This window comes from Sciurus vulgaris (assembly GCF_902686455.1).
Source record: "Sciurus vulgaris genome assembly, chromosome: 11".
NCBI lineage: Eukaryota > Metazoa > Chordata > Mammalia > Rodentia > Sciuridae > Sciurus > Sciurus vulgaris.
This window is the reverse complement of record NC_136472.1, coordinates 19397759-19424382: the sequence shown is the minus strand read 5'-3', so window position 1 is coordinate 19424382 and position 26624 is coordinate 19397759. Positions and strand designations below refer to the sequence as shown.

General features: G+C 38.1%; 1 protein-coding gene across 1 annotated transcript; it reads left to right on the top strand.

Annotated features, from left to right (window-relative positions):
* Window positions 1-23362: 23362 nt before the first annotated feature.
* Window positions 23363-24292, top strand: LOC306639072 (olfactory receptor 4C46-like; the record flags this gene model as incomplete). The annotated part of the gene is made up of 1 exon (XM_079102510.1): window positions 23363-24292. One exon carries the CDS (start codon window positions 23363-23365, stop codon window positions 24290-24292), a length of 930 nt encoding a protein of 309 aa, XP_078958636.1.
* Between the last annotated feature and the right edge of the window lie 2332 nt (window positions 24293-26624).

Here is a 26624-nt window from a genome sequence, read left to right as displayed (position 1 = left end):
GAGTTGGGCTCACAGTGCTGTCTCCAGTGTGCCATGAGTGGACCACTGGCAGAAGCTCTATGTGCCCTCAGAGCCAAAGCATTTGGAAAATTCCAACACCTGTCTTTTTGGATGATAACAGGAGGTTTAAACTCCTGCTGAGACTTGGCTCAATCTGCCAATATTGCATAAATCTATTGTATGGTTTGTAATTAATTTGTCCAATAAGGAGAGATTAATTATGTATTAAGGGCAGAATCTATGCTTGGAATTAGAGACAGAGATGAAAGAGATAGTCTGTATGCTTCAGAAACTCAGAGGTATTCTGTCAAACTGGCCATTTATAAAACAATCATAAAACAGTGTAATAAGTACTATATGAAGTGTGCCAGTTTTCAGAAGGAATAAGGGAGGGCCCTGTGGGGGTACAATACCAAACACAAAGTGACAGTTCCAAGTCATAAGCCCCAATGCCTGTGAATGTGACCTTATTTTGAATTAGGTCATTGCAGATGGAGTTAAGTTAAAGATTTTTGAGGTGATATCATTTTGGATTTAAGCCAGTACTAAATCTAATCATCAGTGTCACTAAAAGAAAAATGTGGTAGCAATTCCTAGGGGAAGTTCATATGACACCTGGTGAAGTGTATGTGAAGATGGAGGCAGATACTGGAGATAAGAAGACACAATCCAGGAAGTACCAGGCATTGTTCTGCCACCAGAGACAGGAGGAAGTTGTGGTTAGATTCTCCCTCAGAGCCTCCAACAGGATTCAATCCAGCCAACACCTCGATTTAATACTGTCAGATAATTAATCTTGCATTATTTTAAGTTGCCAAGTATGTGGGAATCTGTTATGTTTACTATAAGCAAGTAAAACAATCTTTCATCTAGTCTAGAGGCTAAGATGGAGATAACCATGAGGATCAAGATGCTTTCCAGTTCAGCAGACATTTAAGCAGAGTTATGAAGGCCCAGTAGGAGTTTACACAAACTAACCATGAGAAAAAGAATTCCATACAGAGAAAACACATGGAAACATACTCCATATTGTCACACTGTTGCCTGTAAAAATACTAAGTCCTAATTTTCCTAGAGGAAGCCAAGACATGATGGTCACCCATTCTTATCTAGACAAACATCTTGTCTCTACTATGTGATCGACCTGGTCCATGCTTCTTTATATACCATGGGCTGTTGGATGAGTCCTTGATGTCTCATACCTCTGTTTCTATCTTACTGGAAAGTGGAGCATCAATTTTGTATCTGAATCTTGGTAATAACTTTCTAATTGGTCTATCTACTCTCACATGGTTTGTTCCACCTCTAATGCTCCTCAGCATGGCAGTCAGAGAGATTCTGCTAAAACTTCATTGACATTCTCTGATTCTCCAGAACAAAACTTAGCAATCACTAGTCATTGCATTCTGTGGTAGTCAGCTTTTCCCTGCTGTGATTAATGAATCTGATCAAAACAACTGTAGAGGAGGAAAAGTTTATTTGAGGGCTCCTGCTTTCAGAGATGTTAGTCCATAGCAGGCTGGCTCCATTCCTCATGGCTTGAGGTGAGGCTGAACATCAGAGCAGTCAGGCAGCTAAGAGAGACTCCAGTCACCAGATACAAATATATACCCAAAGCCAGGCCCCAGTTCCCACCTCCTGCAGCCACACCCTCCCACTTCAGTTACCACTCAATTAATCCTCATCAGAGGATTAAATCACTGATTGGGTTAAGGCTCTCACAACACAATCATTTCTCCTCTGAATCTTCTTGCCTTGTCACACATGTGAGCTTTTGGGAGACACCTTACATCGAAACCATAACACATTCAGAGCAAAAACCTGAAGTACTTGAATGTTTGAAAGACACAGACAGAACTGATGATCCCTGAGTTTTTGATGCCATCTCCTGTGTCTTAGCCCTAGACTCATCTGGCCTTCTTGCAATTCCTGCACATGCTGGTTATTAACCTGTGTTAAGAATATTGCAATGAGCACCTTTCCCTTTGCCTGAAACACTCCCCACCCACGTGTCTCTCTGTCCTGTTCCCTGCCTACCTTTATATTTCTTTTTGAAGGTCAATTCATAGGCCTTTTTTGACTAAGTCATAACACCTCTTCCAGTACTTCTTATCTACTCCACAGTATTTAGATTTCCCCCATAGGACTTATTATCACTGAGTTTTGTATTTTTATTTATATCTTGTATAATTTCCCTCTACTAAATATCTGCTTCATAAGATTAATGACATTATCTTTTCTGATCAACTTTGTGTGATAAGGGCTTAGGGCAGTGCTTGATAACAAGGTTTGATTTCAGTGGACAGTTTTTGAGTGAATGGATGAATATAATTTCAAAAATATTTTTCAACTGTGAGCTTCATAAAAGAAATGGAGTATATGGAGGAAGGAGTACTGTATAGAGGGTAAAGAGGGGTAGGAGGGGTGGGGGGAAGGAAAAAATAACAGAATGAATCAAACAACATTACTCTATGTAAATTTATGATTACACAAATGGTATGCCTTTACGCCATGTACAAACAGAGAAACAATATGTATCCCATTTGTTTACAATAAAAAAAAAATAATGAAAAAAAAAAAGAAATGGAAATACTTAATGAGAATTTCTGGATTCATGCTTTATTTAAAAACTTTAAAATGTGACACTACAAGTCCACTAACAGATTGCAAAATCTCATGCTGTTTTTAACACATTGCATGCACACACACACACACAAAAAAAAAAAGAAAAAGAAAAACAAAAAATGGGAATGGAATTTAATCAATGTAATTTTAATATTGAGTTTCCATTTTGGATCCTGTTCAGTGATATTCTTGTTACATAGGATTCTTTCTATTGGAAAGTATTTTTCACACCTTCACTTTCTTGTCATAATTTTTATTTCTTACAGTTACACAAGGAAATAATATAGTTCATGAGCTCCAAGTATTACCCAATGATTTCTAGGGAAGATTGTGACTGTGTACTCTGCCAATGCTGACTGGGGCAGAGACCCCATGTCTTCCGGTCTTCCCCTCTGGGCATTTCTGTGCCTCTCCTGTCTTTGCTGGAATCATAGTACACTGATGAGATTCTATGTTCTCTGCCCACTGTGAATAGAAGAGAAAATTTTTTGAAATTATTTTAATCATTTCATTGACACAAAATGATTGTGCATATCTGGGGTATAATGTGGTATTTTGATTTATTCATACATTCTATAATTATGAAATCATGGTAGTTAGCATGTCTATTACCTTAAACTTTTACCATTCCTTTGGGGTGAGTAAATTCAAAATTCTCTTAACTATTTTTAGATATACTATAAATTCTTATCAACCCTATTCACCCTATTGTGCAATGAAACACTATAATACATTCTTCCTGTCCAATTGTAACATTGTACTTGTTTACCAGACCCCCCACCCTTCCTCCCACCTGCTCTCCCAGCCTCCAGTAATCACTATTATATTCTTAACTTCTCTGAGATCAGCTTTGTCCAGCCTCAGCATAGGAGTGAAATAATGTGACATTTGTCTTTCTATGTTTGACTTATTTAATATTATTCCTTCCATGTCTCTCCATGCTGTTGCAAATAACAGGATTTCATCTTGCTCATGGCATAGTTGTAGTCCATGAGTTACCTATACCACATTTCTTTGCTCATTCCTCACTTGATGGGCATCAAGATAGATATCTTGGTTATTATGAATAGTTTGGCAATAAAAATGGGAGGAGAGCTGTCTCTTTGACACAAGATTGTAGTTCCTTTGGAAATATTCCCAGTGGTGGAACTGCTGGATCACACAGTAGTTCTAATTTTACTTTTTTATGGAGCCTCCTTAAAAAAGGCAGTTTTAATTTACTTTCCCACAAACAGTGTATAAGAAAGACTTTTGAAAGGTTTTTACATAAGCAGATTTTCTTCCAACTGAAAGTCTGACTGAGGAACAGCTACTTTGGGGGCACAGGAAGAAACGTACATAATGAAAATTTCTTTATATTATCTTAAATTTTCTTTATATTAGGAAATAGCCAAGGCATCTTGCTTAATCCCTTCATGGCCAGTGTCCTGTGGGCTACACAGTTGAGTAATAAATAAGCAAGCTTAGCCTGTTTGGGCAACGGCACCTACTTAGAACTGGCTGCTGATAGAGTGAAGAAGAGCAAATGTGGGGGAAGGTGATGTGTCAGGCATTGTGTATCTGCTTCTATATTTACCTTATCTATCAACCACTCTTCAACTTGAAGAAAAGCAGGGAAACTGAGGCATCAAGAAGGTGAGTGACTTGCTGAAGGTCACATGGTTAGTGATTAAATCCAGGTTCGTTTGATTCCACGACCCTGCTCTTTCACCTCCATTCTGTGCCTAGATATTTGAAATAGATTTTGAGGGATTTGAACCTAAAGATTTCAAAAATAGCATTAGCAAAAGAATGAAGGCAGCCTCTTTTGTAGGCGAGATACAGCTAAACATCGAGGAAGACAGATAACTGGCAGTGGTGAGGGTCTGGAGCCTGGCAGGAGTGTGCAACGTGGGAGCATCATTAGTCAGACAGACTCACTTAAGAGGACCCTAGGTGTTGGCAGGCAAGGGAAGGTCAAATATATGTGTTTGAATCCTACAAAAGAAGATCATTCTCTTCAATAGACGTATGACTCAAATCTTTGGGGAACATTTCTTAGGAGGTGTAGAGGTTGTCCTGCTTATGGTGATGGCCTTTGACCTCTATGTGGCCATCTGCAAGCTCTTGCACTATACAACCATCATGAACCGAAGAGTTTGTATGTTGCTAGTGGGAGTGTCCTGGATGGGAGGCTTTCTCCATGCCACCACCCAGCTCCTCTTCATCTTCCCACAACCCTTCTGTGGCCCTAATGTCATTGATCACTTTATGTGTGACATGAATCTCTTGCTCAGTCTGGCCTGCATTGATACCCGTCCTCTGGGGCTCTTTGTCATTGCCAACAGTGGGCTCATCTGCCTGCTAATCCTCCTCCTGCTAGTCTCCTACGTGGTCATCCTGTGCTCTCTGAGGACACAGAGTCTAGAAGGTAGCACAAAGCCCTGTCCACCTGTGTCTCCCACATCACAGTGATCCTTTTATTCTTTCCTTCCTTATTTGTGTACCTGAGACCTGCAGGTCTACCTATTGACAAGGCAGTTGCTGCTTTCTACACTATGATAACTCCCATGTTAAAATCTTTGATCTACACCTTGAGAAATGCCCAGATGAAAAGTAGCATTAGAAAATTACGTACTAGGAAGTTTCTTTCTGTTGACAAACATGCCTGAAGAGCAACAGTGATTTAACTGAGGAAAGGCCCTTTTGCATGATCTTAGCAAGCAGCACTTATGAGATAAAAAAAAAAATTATTCAAAATTCTTTTGATCAATCTCTTGAGATTTAGCAAATTATGTTTTGTTTAGACCATGAATCCCAGTATTATTCATAAATGTAAAACACAAAGAATTAAAATCAAAAGCTAATATTCAAAACACTATTGCTTTCAAGGAAGGAAAATAACTACTTCATGACCACTCTGCATATTTGGAAACTTTTATCAAATCAGGGCTTTTTGCTGCCTTCATTTCCATACATGTATTCATATGTTGAGCCTACAAAAATTAAATAGTTACGTATGTTGGTATGTAGCAAAAATGATTATAACAATCAAAAGAAATAAGCAGAGCATAATTACTGCCCCCATTTTATTTGTCAGGAAACTAATAGAAAGAAGTTATCTGAATACATGTATCAATTATCCTGAAATCAGAATATGATAGATTTCTGGATCATACTCTTAATTCCTGTATTATAAGGCCAAGTAATTATAATAAATAGATCATGTTATTGTAGTGATTACCATTTATGAAAAAAAGATAGTATTGGACACACTGCATACACTAGTTGAATTTCATACCTAAATATCTAACGATTTTCATAAAAAAATTTCTTATAAAATTGTATATCACAATTGATGGTAATATATTTTGAGGAGTATTGTGGTAACTAATGACTTTAGAGCTACAAAACTGAAGCAACATTAACTTTTGATTGGAAGTAATGCAGACTCAACCAAATTTCCTTGTAGTCTTTAGACCGCATCTGTACACTCAATTCACTCTACTCTGATAATCCAGGAGAATGAGGGGTGAGTCAAATCAAAGAATGCTTGAATTTCAGACAGGAACTCCTAGTTGATTAATGCACAGATGGACTCCACTAAGTAGTTGCCTGATGGCAAACAATATTTTCTACAGTTTGGCAAAACATTTTGCCCATGATAAATAGTGAATAAAGAATGAATGTTAAATGTAACATAAATAAGTTCAATAAAATATACAGTAAAAAAAAAAAAATACTGAAAACTAAAGATTTTTTTTTCACTCATTCAGACTGACCTCTAAGGGAAATCACAATTTGTTTTTAACCCTGTGTAAACTGAGGAATGAGAAAGAACTTAGAATGAGTTTCTCAGTATATGAGCATATATTATATTTTGATATTTCCCCAGCAAGATTTCATGATCCTCTGCTTATGGGCTGTTTATCATTTTTCTGTTATCTGGTGGTCACATTTCATTAGTAAAACCTATTTTGTCAAGTAGGTGCATCTGTCTATACAAAACAATTTCAGGATTGTTTTTTGTTCAATACCTCCTTCACTCATTAACAAACCCCAAGATTTGATTCCAAAAGTATTAATATTTTGGGGACTTCTGAGGTGAATAAAACATGCCTGGGTTCTTCTTTTATGGTGCTTAAGTAAGAGATACCAGAAGAAAGTAGAAAAATACCACCGAGTGTTATATATACATGTTAAGATGGACAGGGTTCTATGAAAACATATTGGATGGACAACAAACAAAGACCTGGGGAGCAGGAAATGAGAGCAAAGGGTCAAGAGGTTGGATCAAAGAATTCCTATAACAGGTAAGTTAAAAACAAAATATTCAGGAAACCTAAATCATTCAACATGGCTGTGATTATTAATTTATATTTTTATTCAACATTCATTCACTGAAACCCAAGTGCCAGGCACAAAGCTGAACACCAACCTAGTGTAAAGGTAAACTAAATCCTGAGAATGAGACAAGAACAGACAAGATCAAAAAAGATCTCAAAGTCATGTTAAAGCTTAATGGTAGAAACCTTGGGCAAATATAGAAAGTATCTCTAAGGTGGTGAATGATTCAATTGTATTTCAGATTACAACAACTTGGCCCCAGTATGAGCAGGAGGAGAACAGAAGCTAGTATAATGATCTGACGGTGAAAGGCTGGGATTGAAATCTGCTCCTGCTGGTGAAGAGATAGAGTGTGGTAGACACTTGAATCGTGCTCAAATTCCACCAGCAGGCCACTGTGCACAAGACCCAGGTGCTGTGGCTCTGGGCTGCTTAGAGTTCACAGCCCTAACCTTCTCTGGACAAGTACACCAAAGAAAGTAGGAGATTTTATTCAGGGATTATTTCCACTATTTTATGGTTCTCAAGTGGAAAAATAAAAGACTATCACAAGAGTCTTAAAACGGTTGTGTGTGCCTTTCCCCCTGCAGAACAAATTATGTACTACAATTTTAACAGTGGTCAACTTCATGCTTTGAATGTAGCCCTTGCTGCTCTAAAACAGACCTATTTTTTATCTTTTCCCTCTTTCCTTTCCTCATTTATTCTCCATAATCCCTCCTCCTAATATCAGGAGAATATTGGGATCCCTTTGAATCAACTCTTTAAAATCTCTCTGTTGCCCCTGATGGAGGGAATCACAGACTCTGGGACAGGAGTCCCCTTGTATTTCTCTTTCTCTAGCAAATCAATGAGGCTTCTTTTTCTTTTTTCTCAAAAGCTTCCTTCCTTACTGGATTGGCATCAGCGATGGGGCTGAGCTTCAGGTCACACAATGAGCACTCCACAGCTGCCAAGGCCCAGGCTAGAGCCTGACTTCATGGCACCACATACTTTTCTCCCTCTCTCATCAGACTCCTTCAGTCCCTGCTTCCATTTGACACATTCATAGAAATCCCACTTCAGGTTTATTAGCACAAACTGAAATAGAGAAACAGTTCCCTATATATTTAGAAGTTATACACAAAGTGATCAATTGATTTGGAAGATTAGAAAGAGAGGAGTCATGGGTGAGATGCATGTTCTGGCTTCCATCACTAGATGGATTAGGAACTGAGGGGATAGAGTGGAGAGAACTTTGCAAGTAAAAAGGGCCTCTCCATCTCCAGTAGAGGGGCTCTGAAACCACCAGTAGGTGGTCTCCCCAGCCTGTCTAAGGAATGCTGCAACAGTGCCTGAAGAAACCACAGTGGCTGCCCCCTGAGGAAGTTTCCCTGAGGCAAGGCTGACTCCCTTTAGGACTGACTCCTAGCCCGGACCTCTTCTTGATTCCTAGACCTCTAGCTGGACTCAAGTCCCAGCAAAATCCTAGAGAAGCTCAATGTGTGACCATGAAAATGTGAAATATACTCCAAGGGCTTCAAGATCTTTCTAATCTATGAAGACATGAAGGCAGGAATACATGTGTTGATCCATGTTAAGATTATGCAAAAATGATGGAATAAATGTAAATTTGGATCAGGTCAAATTTACTGATACAGGCTCCACTAAGCAAAGATTGTTTCTTTAGCACTACAGCTCAGGGAATTGAAAGGGCCTCTATTTGGCTATTTGTAATAAGAATCAAATGAGGCTCACAGTGAGTGAACTAGAAAGGGACTCAAAGGCACAGAGAAATCAAAATGCAGTGCAATTTGTCACTTAAGAGCTACTCACCCAGTAGACTAATCCAAAAGACTAACCTCCATCACAACTGTCAGTAGTAAGTTTATGAGCGGAGCCCTGACATCCTTGAAGACTTCTGTGAGTGCTCGTCCCTGTCAGAGGAGCCCCTCAATGGAAACTGTGGTCCCTGGACTGGAAACTCTAAGTGCAAAGTGAATAATTGGCGCAGGGAAAGCAAGGGGACAAGTGGCAGCACTCCACATCCCAGGTTTTGGTGTTGTGTCTACCAGAGTTTGAGGGAGGATAGAAGGACTGAGACAGCCAGGGCAAGATGGCGAGTAAGCAGGTCAGGAAATGGGCCAGAACAAAGGAGCTTGGAGAGGATCTGCTTGATGAAAGTGCTCCTGGACACAGGGGGGATCCAGTCAGACTGACATGTTGGTACTACTGCCCCTAGTGGGAATCCAATAGAAAAACTGAAGCAGGCGAGTGGACAGAAGGAACCACCATTCAATAATAGGGAGGAGATTGTGGATGGGGAGAAGATAAGGAAAAAAGGAAATTCCAGAAACCATTTAAAAAAAAAAAGGTTGAAACTACTCCACCAGATTTCTGGGTTCTCTTTGGGGAAATGTGTCTCTGTCACTTTTTCAATAAACCTGCTGCTTGCTCACTCTGTGTCTTTTTCTTCAATTATTTGCTAAACAGAGAAAATGGACCCAACACCTCTAGATGGTAACAACTGAACATCAGAGTTAAAGAAGAAACCTGCTGACCTGAAAAGACCTCTGACCTTGGCTGGTTGATTTTAGGCTTCCTAGTAGTGAAGTACTGTAGAAATCCTAAGAAGTTTTACTTGATATATTTAAGCAGAAAAGTTCAAGTGAATGAAATAAAAACTGAATCCTCAAATCAGAAAGTCATGTTCCCTCAATCAACTTCCAGACTTGAGCCACTCTGCATATTCAGACCCCTAAAATCAAAGAGAAATTGAACATGCCTGAGGTAGGAGCCAGGAGCAACTGCTTCGGATTTATGTGAATATGTCTCCCCACCTTGTTTGATACCCGGAAGTGTTTTTCAGGTTAACCGTTCATTAGGCAAAGATAAATAATCAGGCATTTCTGTGACTACTGAACCTATGGAGAGAAGAATATTATGGTGGAAAAGGCCAAGCAGGAACTAGTAGAACTGTCTCTATCCAGGGAAATAGTGAAACAAAAGCAAACATATTTTGCATGGTAAACGTAGTATTGTATTACAATTTACAAAAATCAATTGCATTCCTAGAGAGATTTCAGAGATTGCTGCCATCATCAGGGACTTGAAAAATCCACCAAAGGTGATTCTCAGCACATTATATTGAACTACTTGTTCTGTGCAAAAGACAGATGGTTATGACAAAATTATAGTGGAATTCCATATGCTTAATCAGATGGAAACTCCAATTTCAGCTGCTGTGCCAAAAGTGGTTTCATTGCTTGAACAAATTAATACATCCCCCTTGTAGCTCATCTATAGCTAATGATCTGGCAAAGACTTCTATCCCATACCTTTCAATAAGACCATGAGAAGCAGTTTGTTGTTATACCAAAATGCCAGCAATGCACAATCTATCCCCTAATTTAAGGGATGATGTTCCAGACCTATTTCATAATTTCCTTTCCCAAACCCAAGCAACCCTTCATAGGGAAACTCAATAAGTTTTAAGAGAACACAGAAAAATCATTTGATACTCTAATGTAGACCATAAGAAATTAAAAATCAAATCCTCAAGCTCAACAAATACTATATTGAATTAATTAGAGGGCATCAATAGCAAAAATAGATCAAAAAGAGAATTACTATGATTGAATACTTATTTGAAAATACAGTCTGAGGAGTAAAAGGAAATAAGAATTAAAAGAAATTAACAAAGCTTATGGAAACTTTAAGGTAGAATTAAAAGATGAAACATTTGAATTCTTGGATTTCAAGAAGTTGAAAATGCCATATTGTAGATAACCTATTCAAATGGATCATTAAAAATATTTTCCAAACTTAGGCAAATTCTGAATAAACAGGAGGAAAAGCAGCAAAGTCATCAGTCAAGTTTAACTCTAGCAGTCACTATGAAAATCAGTATGGAAATTCCTCAAAAAACTAAAAATAGAGCAGCCATATGATCCAGTTATCCTACTCCTGGGTATATGTCAGCGTCTATTGGTAGATGAATTGATTCAAAATATATGGCTCATATACAAGATGAGCTTAATTCAGAATGAAATTCTGTCATTAGCATCAACAAGCTAGAGATCATTATGTTAAGGGAAATAAACCAGGCACAGAAAGACAGGACTGCACAACCTCAGTCAAATGTGGAACCTAAAGAGATCAATCTCATAGACATTAAAAGTCGACTGGTGATTACAAGTGACTGGGGAGATCAAGGGGTGGATATGTGGAGGGAATACTGATCTCTGGGTAGTAAGCTGCAGTTAGGGAGGAATAAGAAGCTCAGGTGTGCTATAGCACTATCAGGAGATGGTAATCACAATGTACAATGCATTTCAAAAAAACTAGAAGAAAAAAATTTGAAAGTTTACACTCTAAAGAAATGATAAATGAGGAGATATACATGATTAGCCTGATTTAAACATTATGCAATATGTATATGAATTAAATGGTGCCTCATTAATGTGTACAGCTTTTTACATTTCTATACATTAGTAAAAAAAGAAATTGGTAAGGAAAAAATGTGCTATATCTTGAATGGACATTTCTCCAAAGAAAACAAACCAGTGGCCAGCAGATAAATTCAATGGTGCATGATGCCAATATAAACATCAGAAAAATTGCAAATCAAATCACAATGAGATATCAACTCAATTCAATAGGATGGAAATTATAAAAATCAAACAAACAAAAACAAAAAGATGATAAATGTTGTTTAGGATGTGAGTAAAAGGAAATCCTTTTCCACTGCTTGGGATATAAATTGGTTCAGCCTTTACAGAAAAATAGTATGGAGTTTCCTAAAACAATTGCAAAAATAATAATGTCAATGTTTATAAAGAAGAAGATCATTATTGCTATTCTTGACAATTGCCCTTCTAACAAAAGTGACATGAAATTTCAGGATTTTTTTTTAAATTGTAAATTGACACAATTCCTTTATTTATTTTTTCACATCATGCTGAGAAACAAACCCATTGCCTCACGTGTGCTAGGCAAGCGCTCTACCACTGAGCCACACCTCCAGCTCATCAGTATCGTTTTAATTTGCCTCTGTTGGATCACTAGCAATATTGAACATTCTTTCATATATTTATTGTCCACTTGCATTTCTTCTTTTGAGTAATGTCTGCTTGTTTTTTTCATCATTTATTGATTGGTTTATTTGTTTGTCTTTTTGTTTTTGCTGTTGGTTTTTTCTTGTTGTTGTTGTTGTTGTTTTGTTTATTTGCTCTTGTTTTCTTTGGTGTCAAACTTTTAAGATTTTTAAAGGGCAAATGCAACATGACATCACTTAAGGATAAATCTAACATAGTCTAACTCAGAGATATAGGGAGTGGGACAGTGGTTCTCAAGAGCTGGGGAGAGGGGAGGAGGAGGAAGAGGCCAATCAAAGGGTATGATGATTTGGTTGCACAACATGCATAAGGTCCAGAGATTTATACACCATTGTGCCTATACTGATGGATACTGTCCAGGATATTTAAAATATTTCTCAGAGGGTCGGTTTTGTGTTAGATGTTCTCATCATCCTCATCCTCATCCTCATCCTCATCATAACAGTAAACAAGAAGTGGAGTCATTTGAAGATGATCAGATAGGTGACCAGATAGTTTCATGGTATACATTGTGGTGACATATTCACATGTGTATGTGTATCTCCCAAGACATCAGGTTGTACATTTCATATATGTACAGCCTTTTGTTTCTTAATTACCTCAAAGAAATGGTTTTTAAGAAAAAAATGCACAGACCTCCTAAAATGACGAAATGGCAAATAAGTAACAAGGGCATTTTTTACAATGGACAAAATGTGGAATGACTGGAACTCACTTACTGTGTTTTAAATGTCTCTCCAAATCTGTAATGTTGCCTATCATTCCATGCTGTTTCCCAGAGAGCACTGTTACATAGACCCTTCTTAGGTTTCTGTCTACTTCCAAAACACTGAAAATCAGGAAAAGCAGCATGTGGAGTAAAAAACTTCAAAAACAGTCATTAATATGCCTTCACTTCTTTAGTTCTCAAGTGATTCATAGTGGTTTTCAGAAAGGATTTAATATTAGTAAGAAAGAAGCTCTCTCTATGACACACATGATAGGGAAACTGAATCACTGGTACCCACACTCGATTTTTTTTTTTTCAAAATTTAAAAAGTACTTATTTATTTATTTATTTTTTATTGTAAACAAATGGGATACATGTTGTTTCTCTGTTTGTACATGGCATAAAGGCATACCATTTGTGTAATCATAAATTTACATAGAGTAATGTTGTTTGATTCATTCTGTTATTTTTTCCCTTCCCCCCACCCCTCCCACCCCTCTTTTCCCTCTATACAGTCCTTCCTTCCTCCATACTTGCCCCCCTCCCTAACCCTAACACTAACCCTTCCCTCCCCCCATTATGTGTCATCATCCACTTATTAGCGATATCATTCGTCCTTTGGCTTTTTGAGATTGGCTTATCTCACAGCATGATATTCTCCAATTTCATCCATTTGCCTGCAAATGCCATAATTATATCATTCTTTATGGCTGAGTAATATTCCATTGTATATATATACCACAGCTTCTTTATCCACTCATCAATTGAAGGGCATCTAGGTTGGTTCCACAGTCTGGCTATTGTGAATTGAGCAGCTATGAACATTGATGTGGCTGTATCTCTGTAGTATGCTGATTTTAAGTCCTTTGGGTATAGGCCAAGGAGTGGGATAGCTGGGTCAAATGGAGGGTCCATTCCAAGTTTTCTAAGGAATCTCCACACTGCTTTCCAGAGTGGCTGCACTAATTTGCAGCCCCACCAGCAATGTATGAGTGTACCTTTCTCCCCACATCCTCGCCAACACCTGTTGTTGTTCGTATTCTTGATAATCGCCATTCTAATTGGGGTGAGATGGAATCTTAGGTTAGTTTTGATTTGTATTTCTCTTATTACTAGAGATGCTGAACATTTTTTCATATATCTGTTGATTGTACAACTTCCTCTGTGAAGTGTCCGTTCATTTCCTAAGCCCATTTGTTGATTGGACTATTTGTATTCTTGGTGTACAGTTTTTTGAGTTCTTTATATATTCTGGAAATTAGTGCTCTATCTGAAGTATGATTGGCAAAGATTTTCTCGCACTCTGTAGGCTGTCTCTTCACATTACTGATAGTTTCCTTTGCTGAGAGAAAGCATTTTAGTTTGAATCTATCAAAGTTGTTGATTCTTGCTTTTATTTCTTGTGCTATGGGAGTCCTGTTAAGGAAGTCTGGTACTAAGCCGACATGTTGAAGATCTGGACCTACTTTTTCTTCTATAATCTGCAGGGTCTCTGGTCTGATTCCGAGGTACTTAATCCATTTTGAGTTTAGTTTTGTGCATGGTGAGAGATATGGGTTTAGTTTCATTCTGTTGCATATGAATTTCCAATTCTCACAGCACCATTTGTTGAAGAGGCTATCTTTTCTCCATTGCATATTTTTGGCCCCTTTGTCTAGTATGAGAAAATTGTATTTATTTGGGTTTGTGTCCGTGTCCTCTATTTTGTACCATTGATCTACCTTTCTATTTTGGTACCAATACCATGCTGTTTTTGTTACTATTGCTTTGTAGTAGAGTTGAAGTTCTGGTATTGCAATACCCCCTGTTTCACTCTTCCTGCTAAGGATTGCTTTAGCTATTCTGGCTTTATTGTTATTCCAGATGAATTTCATAATTGCTTGCTCTATTTCTGTAAGGTACATCATTGGGATTTTAATTGGAATTGCATTGAATTTGTATAGCACTTCAGGTAGTATGGCCATTTTGACAATATTAATTCTTCCTATCCAAGAACATGGAAGATCTTTCCATCTTCTAAGGTGTTCTTTAATTTCTTTCTTTAGTGTTGTATAGTTCTCACTGTAGAGGTCTTTCACCTCTTTTGTGAGATTGATTCCCAAGTATTTTATTTTTTTCGAGGCTATTGTGAATGGGGTAGTTTTCCTAATTTCTCTTTCTGAAGATTGATCACTTATGTATAAAAATGCATTGGATTTATGAGCATTGATCTTGTAACCTGCTACTTTACTGAATTCACTTATGAGTTCTAAGAGTTTTCTGGTGGAATTTTCAGGTTCCTCTAAATATATAATCATGTCATCAGCAAACAGGGATAGTTTGAGTTCTTCTTTTCCAATTCGTACCCCTTTAATTTCTTTGGATTGTCTAATTGCTCTGGCTAGAGTCTCAGAAACAATGTTGAATAGAAGTGGTGAAAGAGGGCATCCCTGCCTTGTTCCATTTTTTAGGGGGAATGCTTTCAGTTTTTCACCATTTAGAATGATATTAGCCATGGGCTTAGCATAAATGGCCTTTACAATGTTAAGGAATGTTCCCACTATCCCTATTTTTTCTAGTGTTTTGAGCATGAAGGGGTGCTGTATTTTATCAAATGCTTTTTCTGCATCTATTGAAATAATCATGTGATTCTTGAGTTTAAGTCTATTGATATGGTGAATGACATTTATTGATTTCCGGATGTTGAACCAACCTTGCATCCCTGGGATGAAACCCTCTTGATCATGGTGCACTATCTTTTTAATATGTTTTTGTATGCAATTTGCTAAAATTTTGTTGAGAATTTTTGCATTGATGTTCATTAAGGTTATTGGTCTGAAATTTTCTTTCCTTAATGAGTCTCTGTCTGGTTTAGGTATCAGTGTGATATTGGCTTCATAGAATGAGTTTGGGAGGGTTCCCTCCTCTTCTATTTTATGGAATACTTTGAGAAGTATTGGAATGAGCTCTTCTTTAAAGGTTTTGTAGAACTCGGCTGAGAATCCATCTGGTCCCAGACTTTTTTTTGTTTGTAGACTTTTGATGACTTCTTCTATTTCATTACTTGAAATTGGTCTATTTAAATTGTGTATGTCCTCCTATTCAGTTTAGGCAATTCATATTTCTCTAGAAACCTCTTGATGTCTTTGAGGTTTTCTGTTTTGTTGGAGTATAGATTTTCAAAGTAGCTTCTAATTATGTTTTATATTTCAATCCTGTCTGTTGTAATATTTCCTTATTCATTCCGAATTTTAGTGATTTGGGTTTTCTCTCTTCTTCTCTTTGTTAGTATGGCTAAAGGTTTATCAATTTTGTTTATTTTTTCGAAGAACCAACTATTTATTTTGTCAATTTTTTGTATTGTTTCTTTTGTTTCAATTTCATTGATTTCAGCTCTGAGTTTAACTATTTCCTGTCTTCTACTACTTTTGGTGCTCGTCTGTTCTTCTTTTTCTAGGGCTTTGAGCTGTAGTGTTAGGTCATTTATTTTTTGAGTTTTACTTCTTTTATTAAATGCGCTCCATGAAATAAATTTTCCTCTAAGTACTGCTTTCATAGTGTCCCAAAGATTTTGATATGATGTTTCTTTGTTCTCATTTACCTCTAAGAATTTTTTAATTTCTTTCGTAATATCTTCTGTTATCCATTCATCATATAATAGCATATTGTTTAATCTCCAGATGTTGGAATAGTTTCTGTATTTTACTCTTTCATTTATTTCTAACTTCAATCCATTATGATCTGATAGAATACAAGGTAGTCTCTCTATCTTCTTGTATTTGCTAACATTAGCTTTGTGGCATAATATATGGTCTATTTTAGAGAAGGATCCATGTGCTGCTGAGAAAAAAGTGTATCCACTCTTGGTTGGTTGGTATATTCTATAAATGTCCGTTAAGTCTAAATTATTGATTGTGTTATTGAGGTCTATGGTTTCTTTGCTCAATTTTTGTTTGAAAGATCTGTCCAGTGGTGAGAGAGGCGTGTTAAAATCATCTAGTATTATTGTGTTATGGTCTATTTGGTTTCTGAAATTGAGAAGGATTTCTTTGACATACGTGGATGAGCCACTGTTTGTTGCATAGATGTTTATGATTGCTATATCTTGGTGATTTATACTTCCCTTAAGCAGTATGAAATGACCTTCTTTATCCCTTCTGACTAACTTTGGCTTGAAGTCCACATTATCTGAAATGAGGATGGATACTCCAGCTTTTTTGCTGAGTCCATGTGCATGGAACGTTTTTCCCCATCCTTTCACCTTTAGTCTATGGGTATCTTTTTCTATGAGGTGAGTCTCTTGCAGGAAACATATTGTTGCATCTTTCTTTTTAATCCAATCTGCCAGTCTATGTCTTTTGATTGATGAATTCAGGCCGTTAACATTCAGGGTTATTACTGAGATATGATTTGGTTTCCCGGTCATTTGGTTCATTTTTAAAATTTTATTTATTTATTTGTTTGACACAACTTGGCTCCTCCTTTATTTGACAATTCCTTTAGGATAACTCCTCAATTGCTGATTTGTTTCTTTGGTTTTCATCTCCTCCTCATGGAATATTTTGCTGAGAATGTTCTGTAATGCTGGCTTTCTTTTTGTAAATTCTTTTAGCTTTTGTTTATCATGGAAGGATTTTATTTCATCGTCAAATTTGAAGGTAAGTTTTGCTGGGTATAAGATTCTTGGTTGGCATCCATTTTCTTTCAGGGCTTGAAAAATGTTGTTCCAGGCCCTTCTAGCTTTTAGGGTCTGGATTGAAAAATCTGCTGATATGCGTATTGGTTTCCCCCGGAATGTGATTTGGTTCTTTTCTCTCACAGCCTTTAAAATTCTGTCTTTATTTTGTATGTTAGGCATTTTCATTATAATGTGCCTTGGTGTGGGTCTGTTGTAATTTTGTGTATTTGGAGTCCTATAAGCCTCTTGAACTTGATTTTCCAATTCATTCTTCAGATTTGGGAAATTTTCTGATATTATTTCATTGAATAGATTGTTCATTCCTTTGGTTTGTTTCTCTAAGCCTTCCTCAATCCCAATAATTCTTAAATTTGGCCTTTTCATGATATCCCATAGTTTTTGTAGATTCTGTTCAAGATTTCTTACCATCTTCTCTGTTTGTTCAACTTTGTTTTCAAGGTTAAATATTTTGTCTTCAATGTCTGAGGTTCTGTCTTCCAGGTGTTGTATCCTACCGGATATGCTTTCAATGTTGTTCTTAATTTGGTTTATTGTTTCCTTCATTTCAAGGATTTCTGTTTGTTTTTTTTTTCAATATCTCTAACTCTTTATTGAAATGATCTTTTGCTTCCTGTATTTGCTCTTTTAACTGTCGATTGGTGCGATCATTCAATGCCTGCATTTGCTCTTTCATCTCATCGTTTGCTTCCCTGATCATTTTAATTAAGTACAATCTGAACTCCTTTTCTGTCATTTCTTCTGCCATGCTGTCATTGGGTTTTATTGATGTAACATCTAGATTTGTTTGCAGCATTTTCTTTCCTTATTTTCTCATATTGTTCAGGTATCAGTGGACCACTGAGATATTGTAGATTTCCTTTATTGACTTACAATGTCCCTGAAGATTTCTATATATCCCCTCTTAGCCTTCAGTAGGCTGAAGTCTTGGAGGAAGTTGATAATGTGGTGCTCCACAAGGAATCTGCCTCTCTCGGAGTGGTGGCCTTCAGGTGGGGTATATTCCCTGCTAGTGGGCAGAGGTGCCTCCACTTGTTGACCAATGGTCATCCAAAGGGGAACTAGGCTGCGGGCTGAGGCAAGGCCTGTTTGGGCCTGTGTCTCTGGTTTTACCGTCTTTATGGTGAAACCTCACCCGGCAGGGAAGACTCACCCGGTGGGGAGGTCTCGCTGGTCAGTTCCCTCCTGGAGGTTCCCCTAATTTACAGCTACTACCTGGGCTGGGCTGCCTTCCTCTGCAAAGTTCCCAGGGGCCCGGCCCTACCTCCTGGGCCGGGAGCCTCACCCTTCGCAGATGTATCTCCTTAGGCTGCCCCTCCTCAGAAAATCTGCCCGCAGTCCTGGAACCTTCGCTCTGCCCCTAAGCCTGTCTCTGTGCGGCTCTTCCACCAAGAAGCCTCCTAGATCCTGGGACCCTGCAGTGCACCTAATCACCTGGCTATGCGGTCCCTCCTCTGAGCAGCCACCTGGGGCCCCATACAATCGCTCTGAGTCCCAGAGACCCGCCACACGCCTCTTCCTCCAGACAGCTGCCCAGTATTCCGGTGTGGTCCCTAGGAGTCCAAGCAACTCACTGCGTGCCTCCTCCTCCCACCGACCACCCGTAGCCCGGGGCAATCAATCACTCCTATTTGAAATGACCCTCTTTGTTCCTCCTCCTCCTCCAGGTAACCCCCCGGGTGTTCAGGAGCGGTCACTCTGAGTGGTTCTGAATCCAAGTGACCCACTGCACGCGTCCTCTGGGCAACGGCCCGGAGTTCTGGTGCGGCCACTCTAGACCAAGTGACCCACCGCGCTTCTCCTCCAGGCAGCCCCTCCTGTGATCAGGAGTGGTCGCTTTATGTCCAAACAACTCACCTCTTGCCTCCTCCTCTGAGCAGCCGCCTGGAGCTCTAATGCAGTCACTGCGAGTCCAAACTCCCCGCCACGCTCCTTCTCCTCCTCCTCCTACTCCTCTGGGCAGGCCCCGGTGTTCAGAAGTGGTCTGAGTCCAAGCAGCTCGCCACGCAGCCCCTCCTCTGGCAACTGCCTGTAGCTCTGGTGTAGTCACTCTGAATCCAAGCGGCCGCGCTCCTCCTCCTCTTTGTCCTCAGGGCAGGTCCAGTGTTCAGAAGCATCGCTCTAAGTCCAAACAGCTCACCGTGTGGCTACTCCTCTGACAACCGCCTGCAGCTCTGGTGTAGTCACTCCGAATCCAAGCGGCCGCGCTCCTCCTCCTCCTCCTCAGGGCAGGCCCCGGTGTCCTGAGTCCACACAGATCTCCTCGTCGCTCCTCCCCTAGGCAGCCTCTGGAGCCCCAGAGGTTGCTCCGAGTCCCAGCGCTGTGCTGAGCGGCCTCCTTTACGACGCTCCCAGTTGTCCGAGTTCACTGCTCCAACAGGGGGAGAGGTGTCTTGCGGGCAGCTCTACTTCACAAGTTCCCTGCGTTCCGGGAGTACCGTCCCATCCCCGACGCCTCCCCAATGGAAGAGACTCACCTGGCTGCTTTGAGTTGGTTCCAAGTCTCTCAATTTCTCCTCTTTTGAATCCTGAGTCCTGGAGCAACATGAAATGCAGCCACCCTTAGGCCACCATCTTGAAACTTCACCCACACTGGATTTATGCTACAATCCTATTTACATGACATTCAGCTTTCCTAACAAACCCAGTTTCAGACTGCAAAAGAAATTATGTTCCAACTTCAGGGAATATAATTCCCCATTCAGAGCTTGGTGATTCTCAAATATATCTTTCTAGAATACCTGTTTCTATATTTCCATCAAAAGATATAATTAATTCCTGGGAGAGAAAGGACAAGTACAAGCAAGTTCTCTAAATGCTTCTGGAAAGCTTTTAAATATCCTGATATTGTGAGATGATAATATTTTTGTTCCAGTTGATTCATCCAGGATGAGATTCATCATCAGTGACCTATTTGAATACTTTTCTTCCCAACCTCCTGCCTTCTGTCCCCTTGGACCAGAGCAACAGAATGAATTTCATTTCCCCATAATGTATCGAGCAAATCCATTCTAAATTAAAATCACAGATTTTCTATTAAAATATATTAGGATTTAAGCTAAATGAAAATATTTAGTCTTTTAAAGATACATCCTTAATAACATTTGATTTGATGTTAGGTTACCTGTATAATATCTTTGGAAGTTTACTTCCAATTCATATTAAAATTCTTATTTCAAGAGGAGGTCTCTATGAAGATGAAATTGTTTCTGGACACTCAAAACCCAATTAATATCATCTAAAACTACTAAGGTAAGATTTTCAACAGTGCTGATATTTATTAATTTTGCAATTTTTCATATGCAGAGATCATTACTTTTCTAATTTGTTACATACAGTCAGAGTGTCATTTGTTGAATACTGTTATAGAATAGCTTATCCTCATCCCACTTTTTCAAAAGATATTTGGTAAATATCATTGAGAAAATTTAACATTAGACAATTTGAGACTCATAGTGATGAAACTATGTATAAAAAACAGATCTCTAACAACAAAAAATGTTAGTTTGCCTTGAGACATCTCATTTAATAACCAAGACTAATTGTGCAGATAAAAATGAAATATAAGTACAATTCTCACACACATAAGACTTAGGTATAAATATTAAATGACACAAATCATAAGCTGCAGAGCCCTAGTACAAACAGGAAGTCTTTCTGGGATCAATTGCTGTGGTTAGAACAGGTCTCTTTGTATTCTTAGATTCTTTCAACAAATGTTATGAATTATTTTATAGTTGCTCTTTTGTACATTGGTTACATTTTCCTAAGTGTCATCCTCTTCTCTTTACATCAGTTGTTATCATTAATTAGTCTGCTACATGAATTATGATCTCTGGCTTTCACCCCTTACTTAACCCCACTCTGCTTCATCCAGGACACAAAATGATGATTACAATAGTAACATCTCATTTCCCTTTCCTTAAGTTCCCATCATCCTTGACTCCTATTCTTATTAAGCTCTCACATTTCCCCATTTCCTAAGGAGAAAAGGGCAACATTCATTAGTTATACTTTGAAGACAGTCACATCCCGCTCCTACCTCTGATTTGGGGTTTACATGACACTATAAAAGCAGTAATGCAGAGGATTACTCCTGAACTGACTGGAGGCTTAAAAATATCTCTATATTCTTCTTTAAACTGTCCATTTAGCTTTTCTGAGTGCATACACAGTTATGGAAATAAATGAAAGCCCTATATGTGTCCCTAGAACTGTAATGAATGTGCTCATGTAACAATCAATTCTCAAAAAACTCAAGAGGTGATATTTTCACTCTCACTTTGTAGATGATAAAGCAGATATGTGCAGGACCAGGAAATGTACCCAGGTAAAAGAAGTTGCAAGTAGAAGAAATAGGATTTGAATCTGGTCTTACTGATTCCCAAACCAGTCTCTCTCTTAACCACCATGAGGTTGTTCACATTTTCCAGCTAATTCTGGGGTCCATATTTATCGTGGTATTAGAGAAGGAAGAACTGGGTGTGAGGGACAGGCCAAGTGAAAGGAGCCCTTCCAAAATGAAGAAACACTCATTTACTTAACATTTGGGAGTTGAAATGAATTATTATGTGTCTTTATGTCTACTGATGAAATTGCTTTGCCTAAACTTCCCTCTGAAGTTGTTCATCATTGTTTAGTATGACATAGTATGAGAATTATAGGTTAAGGAGAAAGGAACAATATATGTTAAAGAATTGGATGACAAAAAAATAAATAAAGGACTAACTTAAAGCCAGGCACATAACTACATGCTTATAAATCCCATTTACTCAGGAAGGTGAGTCAGGAAGATCACAATTTTAAAGTCAACCTGAGTAACATCATAATACCCCATTTTAGAATTTAAAAAAATCTAATAATCTAATTATTCTCTTCTTGACTATATTACTTATTAGAAACTTGTTCTGAAATGGGATCCTCAATTCCTCTGTGCATATATAAATAAGCATAAAGATGGATAAAAAGAAATGATAGCATTAGCCATTCATTAACCTTGTTTTGAGAACTAGATCTGCACGTCTATAAAATGTTTAGAACATACATAGAGTTCAGTTACTGTCAGTTAACATAATCAAGGTTATTACAGTTGTTCATGTTAGTTTCTGAGATGATTTCCTTACATGTAAGAATTATAGAATAACATCAGTCACAGAGGTTATCTCAATTATTAGGAGTAACTGTGCATGTGAAGCACTTGGTAGCATGCTATACATGGAACAAATATTACTTGCTTTATAATTAGGTATCATACAGTTATTAGATTCATTCAACAAATGCTATGAATTATTTTATAGTTGCTCTTTTGTACATTGGTTACATTTTCCTAAGTGTCATCCTCCTCTCTTTATATCAGTTGTTATCATTAATTAATCTGCTACATGAACTATGATCTCTGGCTTTCACCCCTTACTTAACCCCACTCTGCTTCATCCAGGACACAAAATGATAATTACAATAATAACATTTCATTTCCCCTTCCTTAAGCTCCCATCATCCTTTACTTCTATTCTTATTAAGCTCTCACATTTCCCCATTTCCTAAGGAAAAAAGGGCAACATTCATTAGTTATACTTTGAAGGCAGTCACATCCCGCTCCTACCTCTGATTTGGGTTTTACATGACACTATGAATGTAGTCTCTGAATTCAAATTAGTCTCTCAGTCAGTCATCTCAGACAATTAAGGATGCTCAGCCTCTGGCCTTTCTCCCATATATAGTCTTTGCAGAATCTGCACTGGGAGGGGCAGTAATCTTCAAGACTCAGAACTTTTTTCACCTCATTCAAAAATATGAATACAAAAATCTGTACATATATTCTTAGGAGTCAATAGAATCTATCCTTTATTTACTTATTAGAATGGAGAAGTTTAACAAATTCAAGGTTGGATTGTTTTTTGCAGGTGTGTGAGTAACTTTTACATCAAGTACATGGAGAATAGGAATAATGTGATGCAGTTCATTCTTCTGGGACTTACTGAAAATCCAGAGTTGCAGAAAATCATATTTGCTATGTTCTTGCTCATCTACATCATCTGCATGGTGGGAAATATGCTTATTGTGATCACCATCACGGCCAGCTCATTGTTGGGGTCCCCCATGTACTTTTTCCTGGCCTATCTCTCCTTTATTGATGCCTACTATGCATCTGTAAATACCCCTAAACCAATGGTGGATTCACTGCAAAAAAGGAAAACCATCTTGTTCCATGCATGCATGACTCAAATCATTGGGGAACATTTTTTTGGAGGTGCTGAGGTCATTCTACTTACAGTGATGGCCTATGACCGCTACGTGGCCATCTGCAAGCCCTTGCACTATGCAACCATCATGAACCGGAGAGTATGTCACCTATTAGTGGGAATGTCATGGGTGGGAGACTTTCTCCACGCAACCATCCAGATCCTCTTCATTGTCCAACTACCCTTCTGTGGCCCTAATGTCATAGATCACTTTATGTGTGATCTGAACCCTTTGCTCAATCTGGCCTGCACTGATACCCACACTCTGGGGCTCTTTGTTGCTGCCAACAGTGGGTTCATCTGCCTGTTGAACTTCCTCCTCTTGCTGGTCTCCTATGTGGTCTTCCTGAGTTCCCTGAGGTCTCACAGCCTGGAGGGTAGGCGCAAAGCCCTGTCCACCTGTGTTTCCCACATCACAGTGGTTGTCTTGTTCTTTGTTCCCTGCATATTTGTGTACATGAGACCTGCAACTACTTTACCCATTGATAAAGCCATTGCTGTATTCTATACTATGATTACTCCTATGTTAAATCCGTTAATCTATACCTTAAGAAATGCTCAGATGAAAAATACCATTAAGAAGTTGTTTAGCAGCAAAGCCATTTCAGATGACAAATGAAGATACCTCAAGTCCAATATTGATTTAACTGAAGAAAGGATCAAAATATATTGAACAATCTCAGCAAGGAATGCCTAAAGAATATAAAAAAACCATAATGTCATTCATAAATTCTTCATTGATACAACCATACATGGTTGCAAAATAGTGGAGAACACCTAATCGAGGATGATTCTCTCATATTTGTAAAATTCTTCTTAATCAGGGCTTTGTATCTCTAGCTTCAATTATGTATATGCACTCATATGCTATCCTTCTAATGAAAATAAAAAGAAATAATTACAAATAGTGGTATTGGGTAATAATCTCTATAACACTTATGAGATATATACACTGCTGTTATGATTTGGATTCAAGGAGGGTCCCCAAAGCACCTGTTAATGTAGAAATATCAGAGATAAATGATTAGATTATGAGGGAAGTGAACTGATACGCTATCCTAGTTTGAATGGACTGACTGGGTAGTAATCATAGGCAGGAGAAGCATGGCTGGAGGAGGTCATTGAAGATGTGCCCTGGAAGGCTCCCTCTTCCCTGCAGCCCTTCATCTCCCTGTCTCCTCCCCACTCGGCCATGAGCTGAGCTTTCCTTCTATGGGTTCTTCCCTCATGCTGTGCTGCCTTGGGCCAAGATCAGTAGTGTCAGATGTCTACAGATGGAGACCTTTCAAATCATGAGCCCTCAGTAGAAACATTCCCTCCTCTAAGTTGTTTTTGTCAAGTACTCTGGTCATAGCCACACTAAAGCTGACTAAAACAACTGTTATTATCTCCATTTTACCTGTGCAGATACTGGTGAATGAGGAAGCTGTCAACATAGATACAGTGATGATCCCATAACCAGAAAGCTCCTGATTTTCCAGAGTATGCTCTTAACTCCTATGTTATACTGCCAGGAAATGATGAGAAAAAGATCATATAAGTATACATGTTTCAATGCAGACAAAACTGTGCCATGCACATTAGATATACAAAGTGATCATAACTAATAATCAAACAGCTTTCTGTTTAATATTTTTATTAATATGCATATCACAACTGATGTTCCTATTTTTCCAGTAATATTACGGTATCTAAGGATTTTAGAGCTTGAAAACACATCGAGCATTTAATCTCTGTGTGGTGAGTAAAAAAGATTCAATGGTATTTCTACATTTCTTGTGTTCTTCAGAGGGGTTCTATAGTGCTAAGGTCACCCTAAGCTGATACCCTATCAAAAAGAACTATTAAAAATATAAAAACTTGAATGTCAGGCAGGAACTCTATTTACTAAATACACAGTTAAAATCTTGCTTACTTGCTAAAAATTATCTCCAGAACATACCAAAGTCTGACACCCAATAAGTATTGGATGAAAGATTAAATGTATAAAATTACATAAATAAATTGAATACACTGTAGGAAAGAGTAAGAGAGACAAGGGAATTTTTTTTTTCCTGCCTTCATCTCACTCAGACTGAGGAGAATCCCAGATAGGCCTCTTAGAGGAAGCTCATTGCATATTTACTTTTACTTAATATGAGGAATGAGAATTTTTTAAATGTGTTTCTCATCTTATGAACATGTATTTTACTTTAATATCTCTCAACAAGATTTCATTCTCCTATGGGTGTGGGGTATTTATGATTTTTCTGTTATGTGATGTTCACATTTTATTATTAAATGCTATTTTTAAAATTAAGTAACTCTGCTTATACAAAAAGAGATTTAAAAAATAGTTCACATTTACTTCTTGCCATACGTAGGTTTGAGCCAAAGGAATATTGATATTTTGAAAGCTTTGCAGGTGAATGAAAAGATACTACAAGAAAGCTACCTCCTTCACAGAGCTAAGGATATATTGAGAGCCTCCAAGGGGAGTGTAGAACCTTACTTTTGAGAGTCAAATGTGGTAAAATGGAAAGGATGTGGTGAAAGCACATTTGAGGACCACTGAACAAAGATCTGAAGAGGAGGGTCAGGAAAGTATTCCTAGTTGGAAACACATAAAAAAAATGGCACCCATAGAATAGAACGGGATCAGTAGAGTACAAAGACAAGGAATTGAGTCAAAGCATTCCTAGGACAGGTAATAGACAACAAGAGTCAGAAGGCATAAAAGACCATGCAAGAACACTAATCAACTCCACATGATTGGGATTATTAAATTAAAAAATTATTCATTTAAACACCATAGGTGTGAGCCACTAAGCTATTATAGTTGCACACTAAGCTACTGTGAAGGTAAATTATGACTCCTAACATTGGAGAGGAAATCATAGGCAAGATCATGAAGGCTCCTATAATCCTGTCAAACCCTAATGATGAAGACCATGGAGAAAACATGGAAAGTA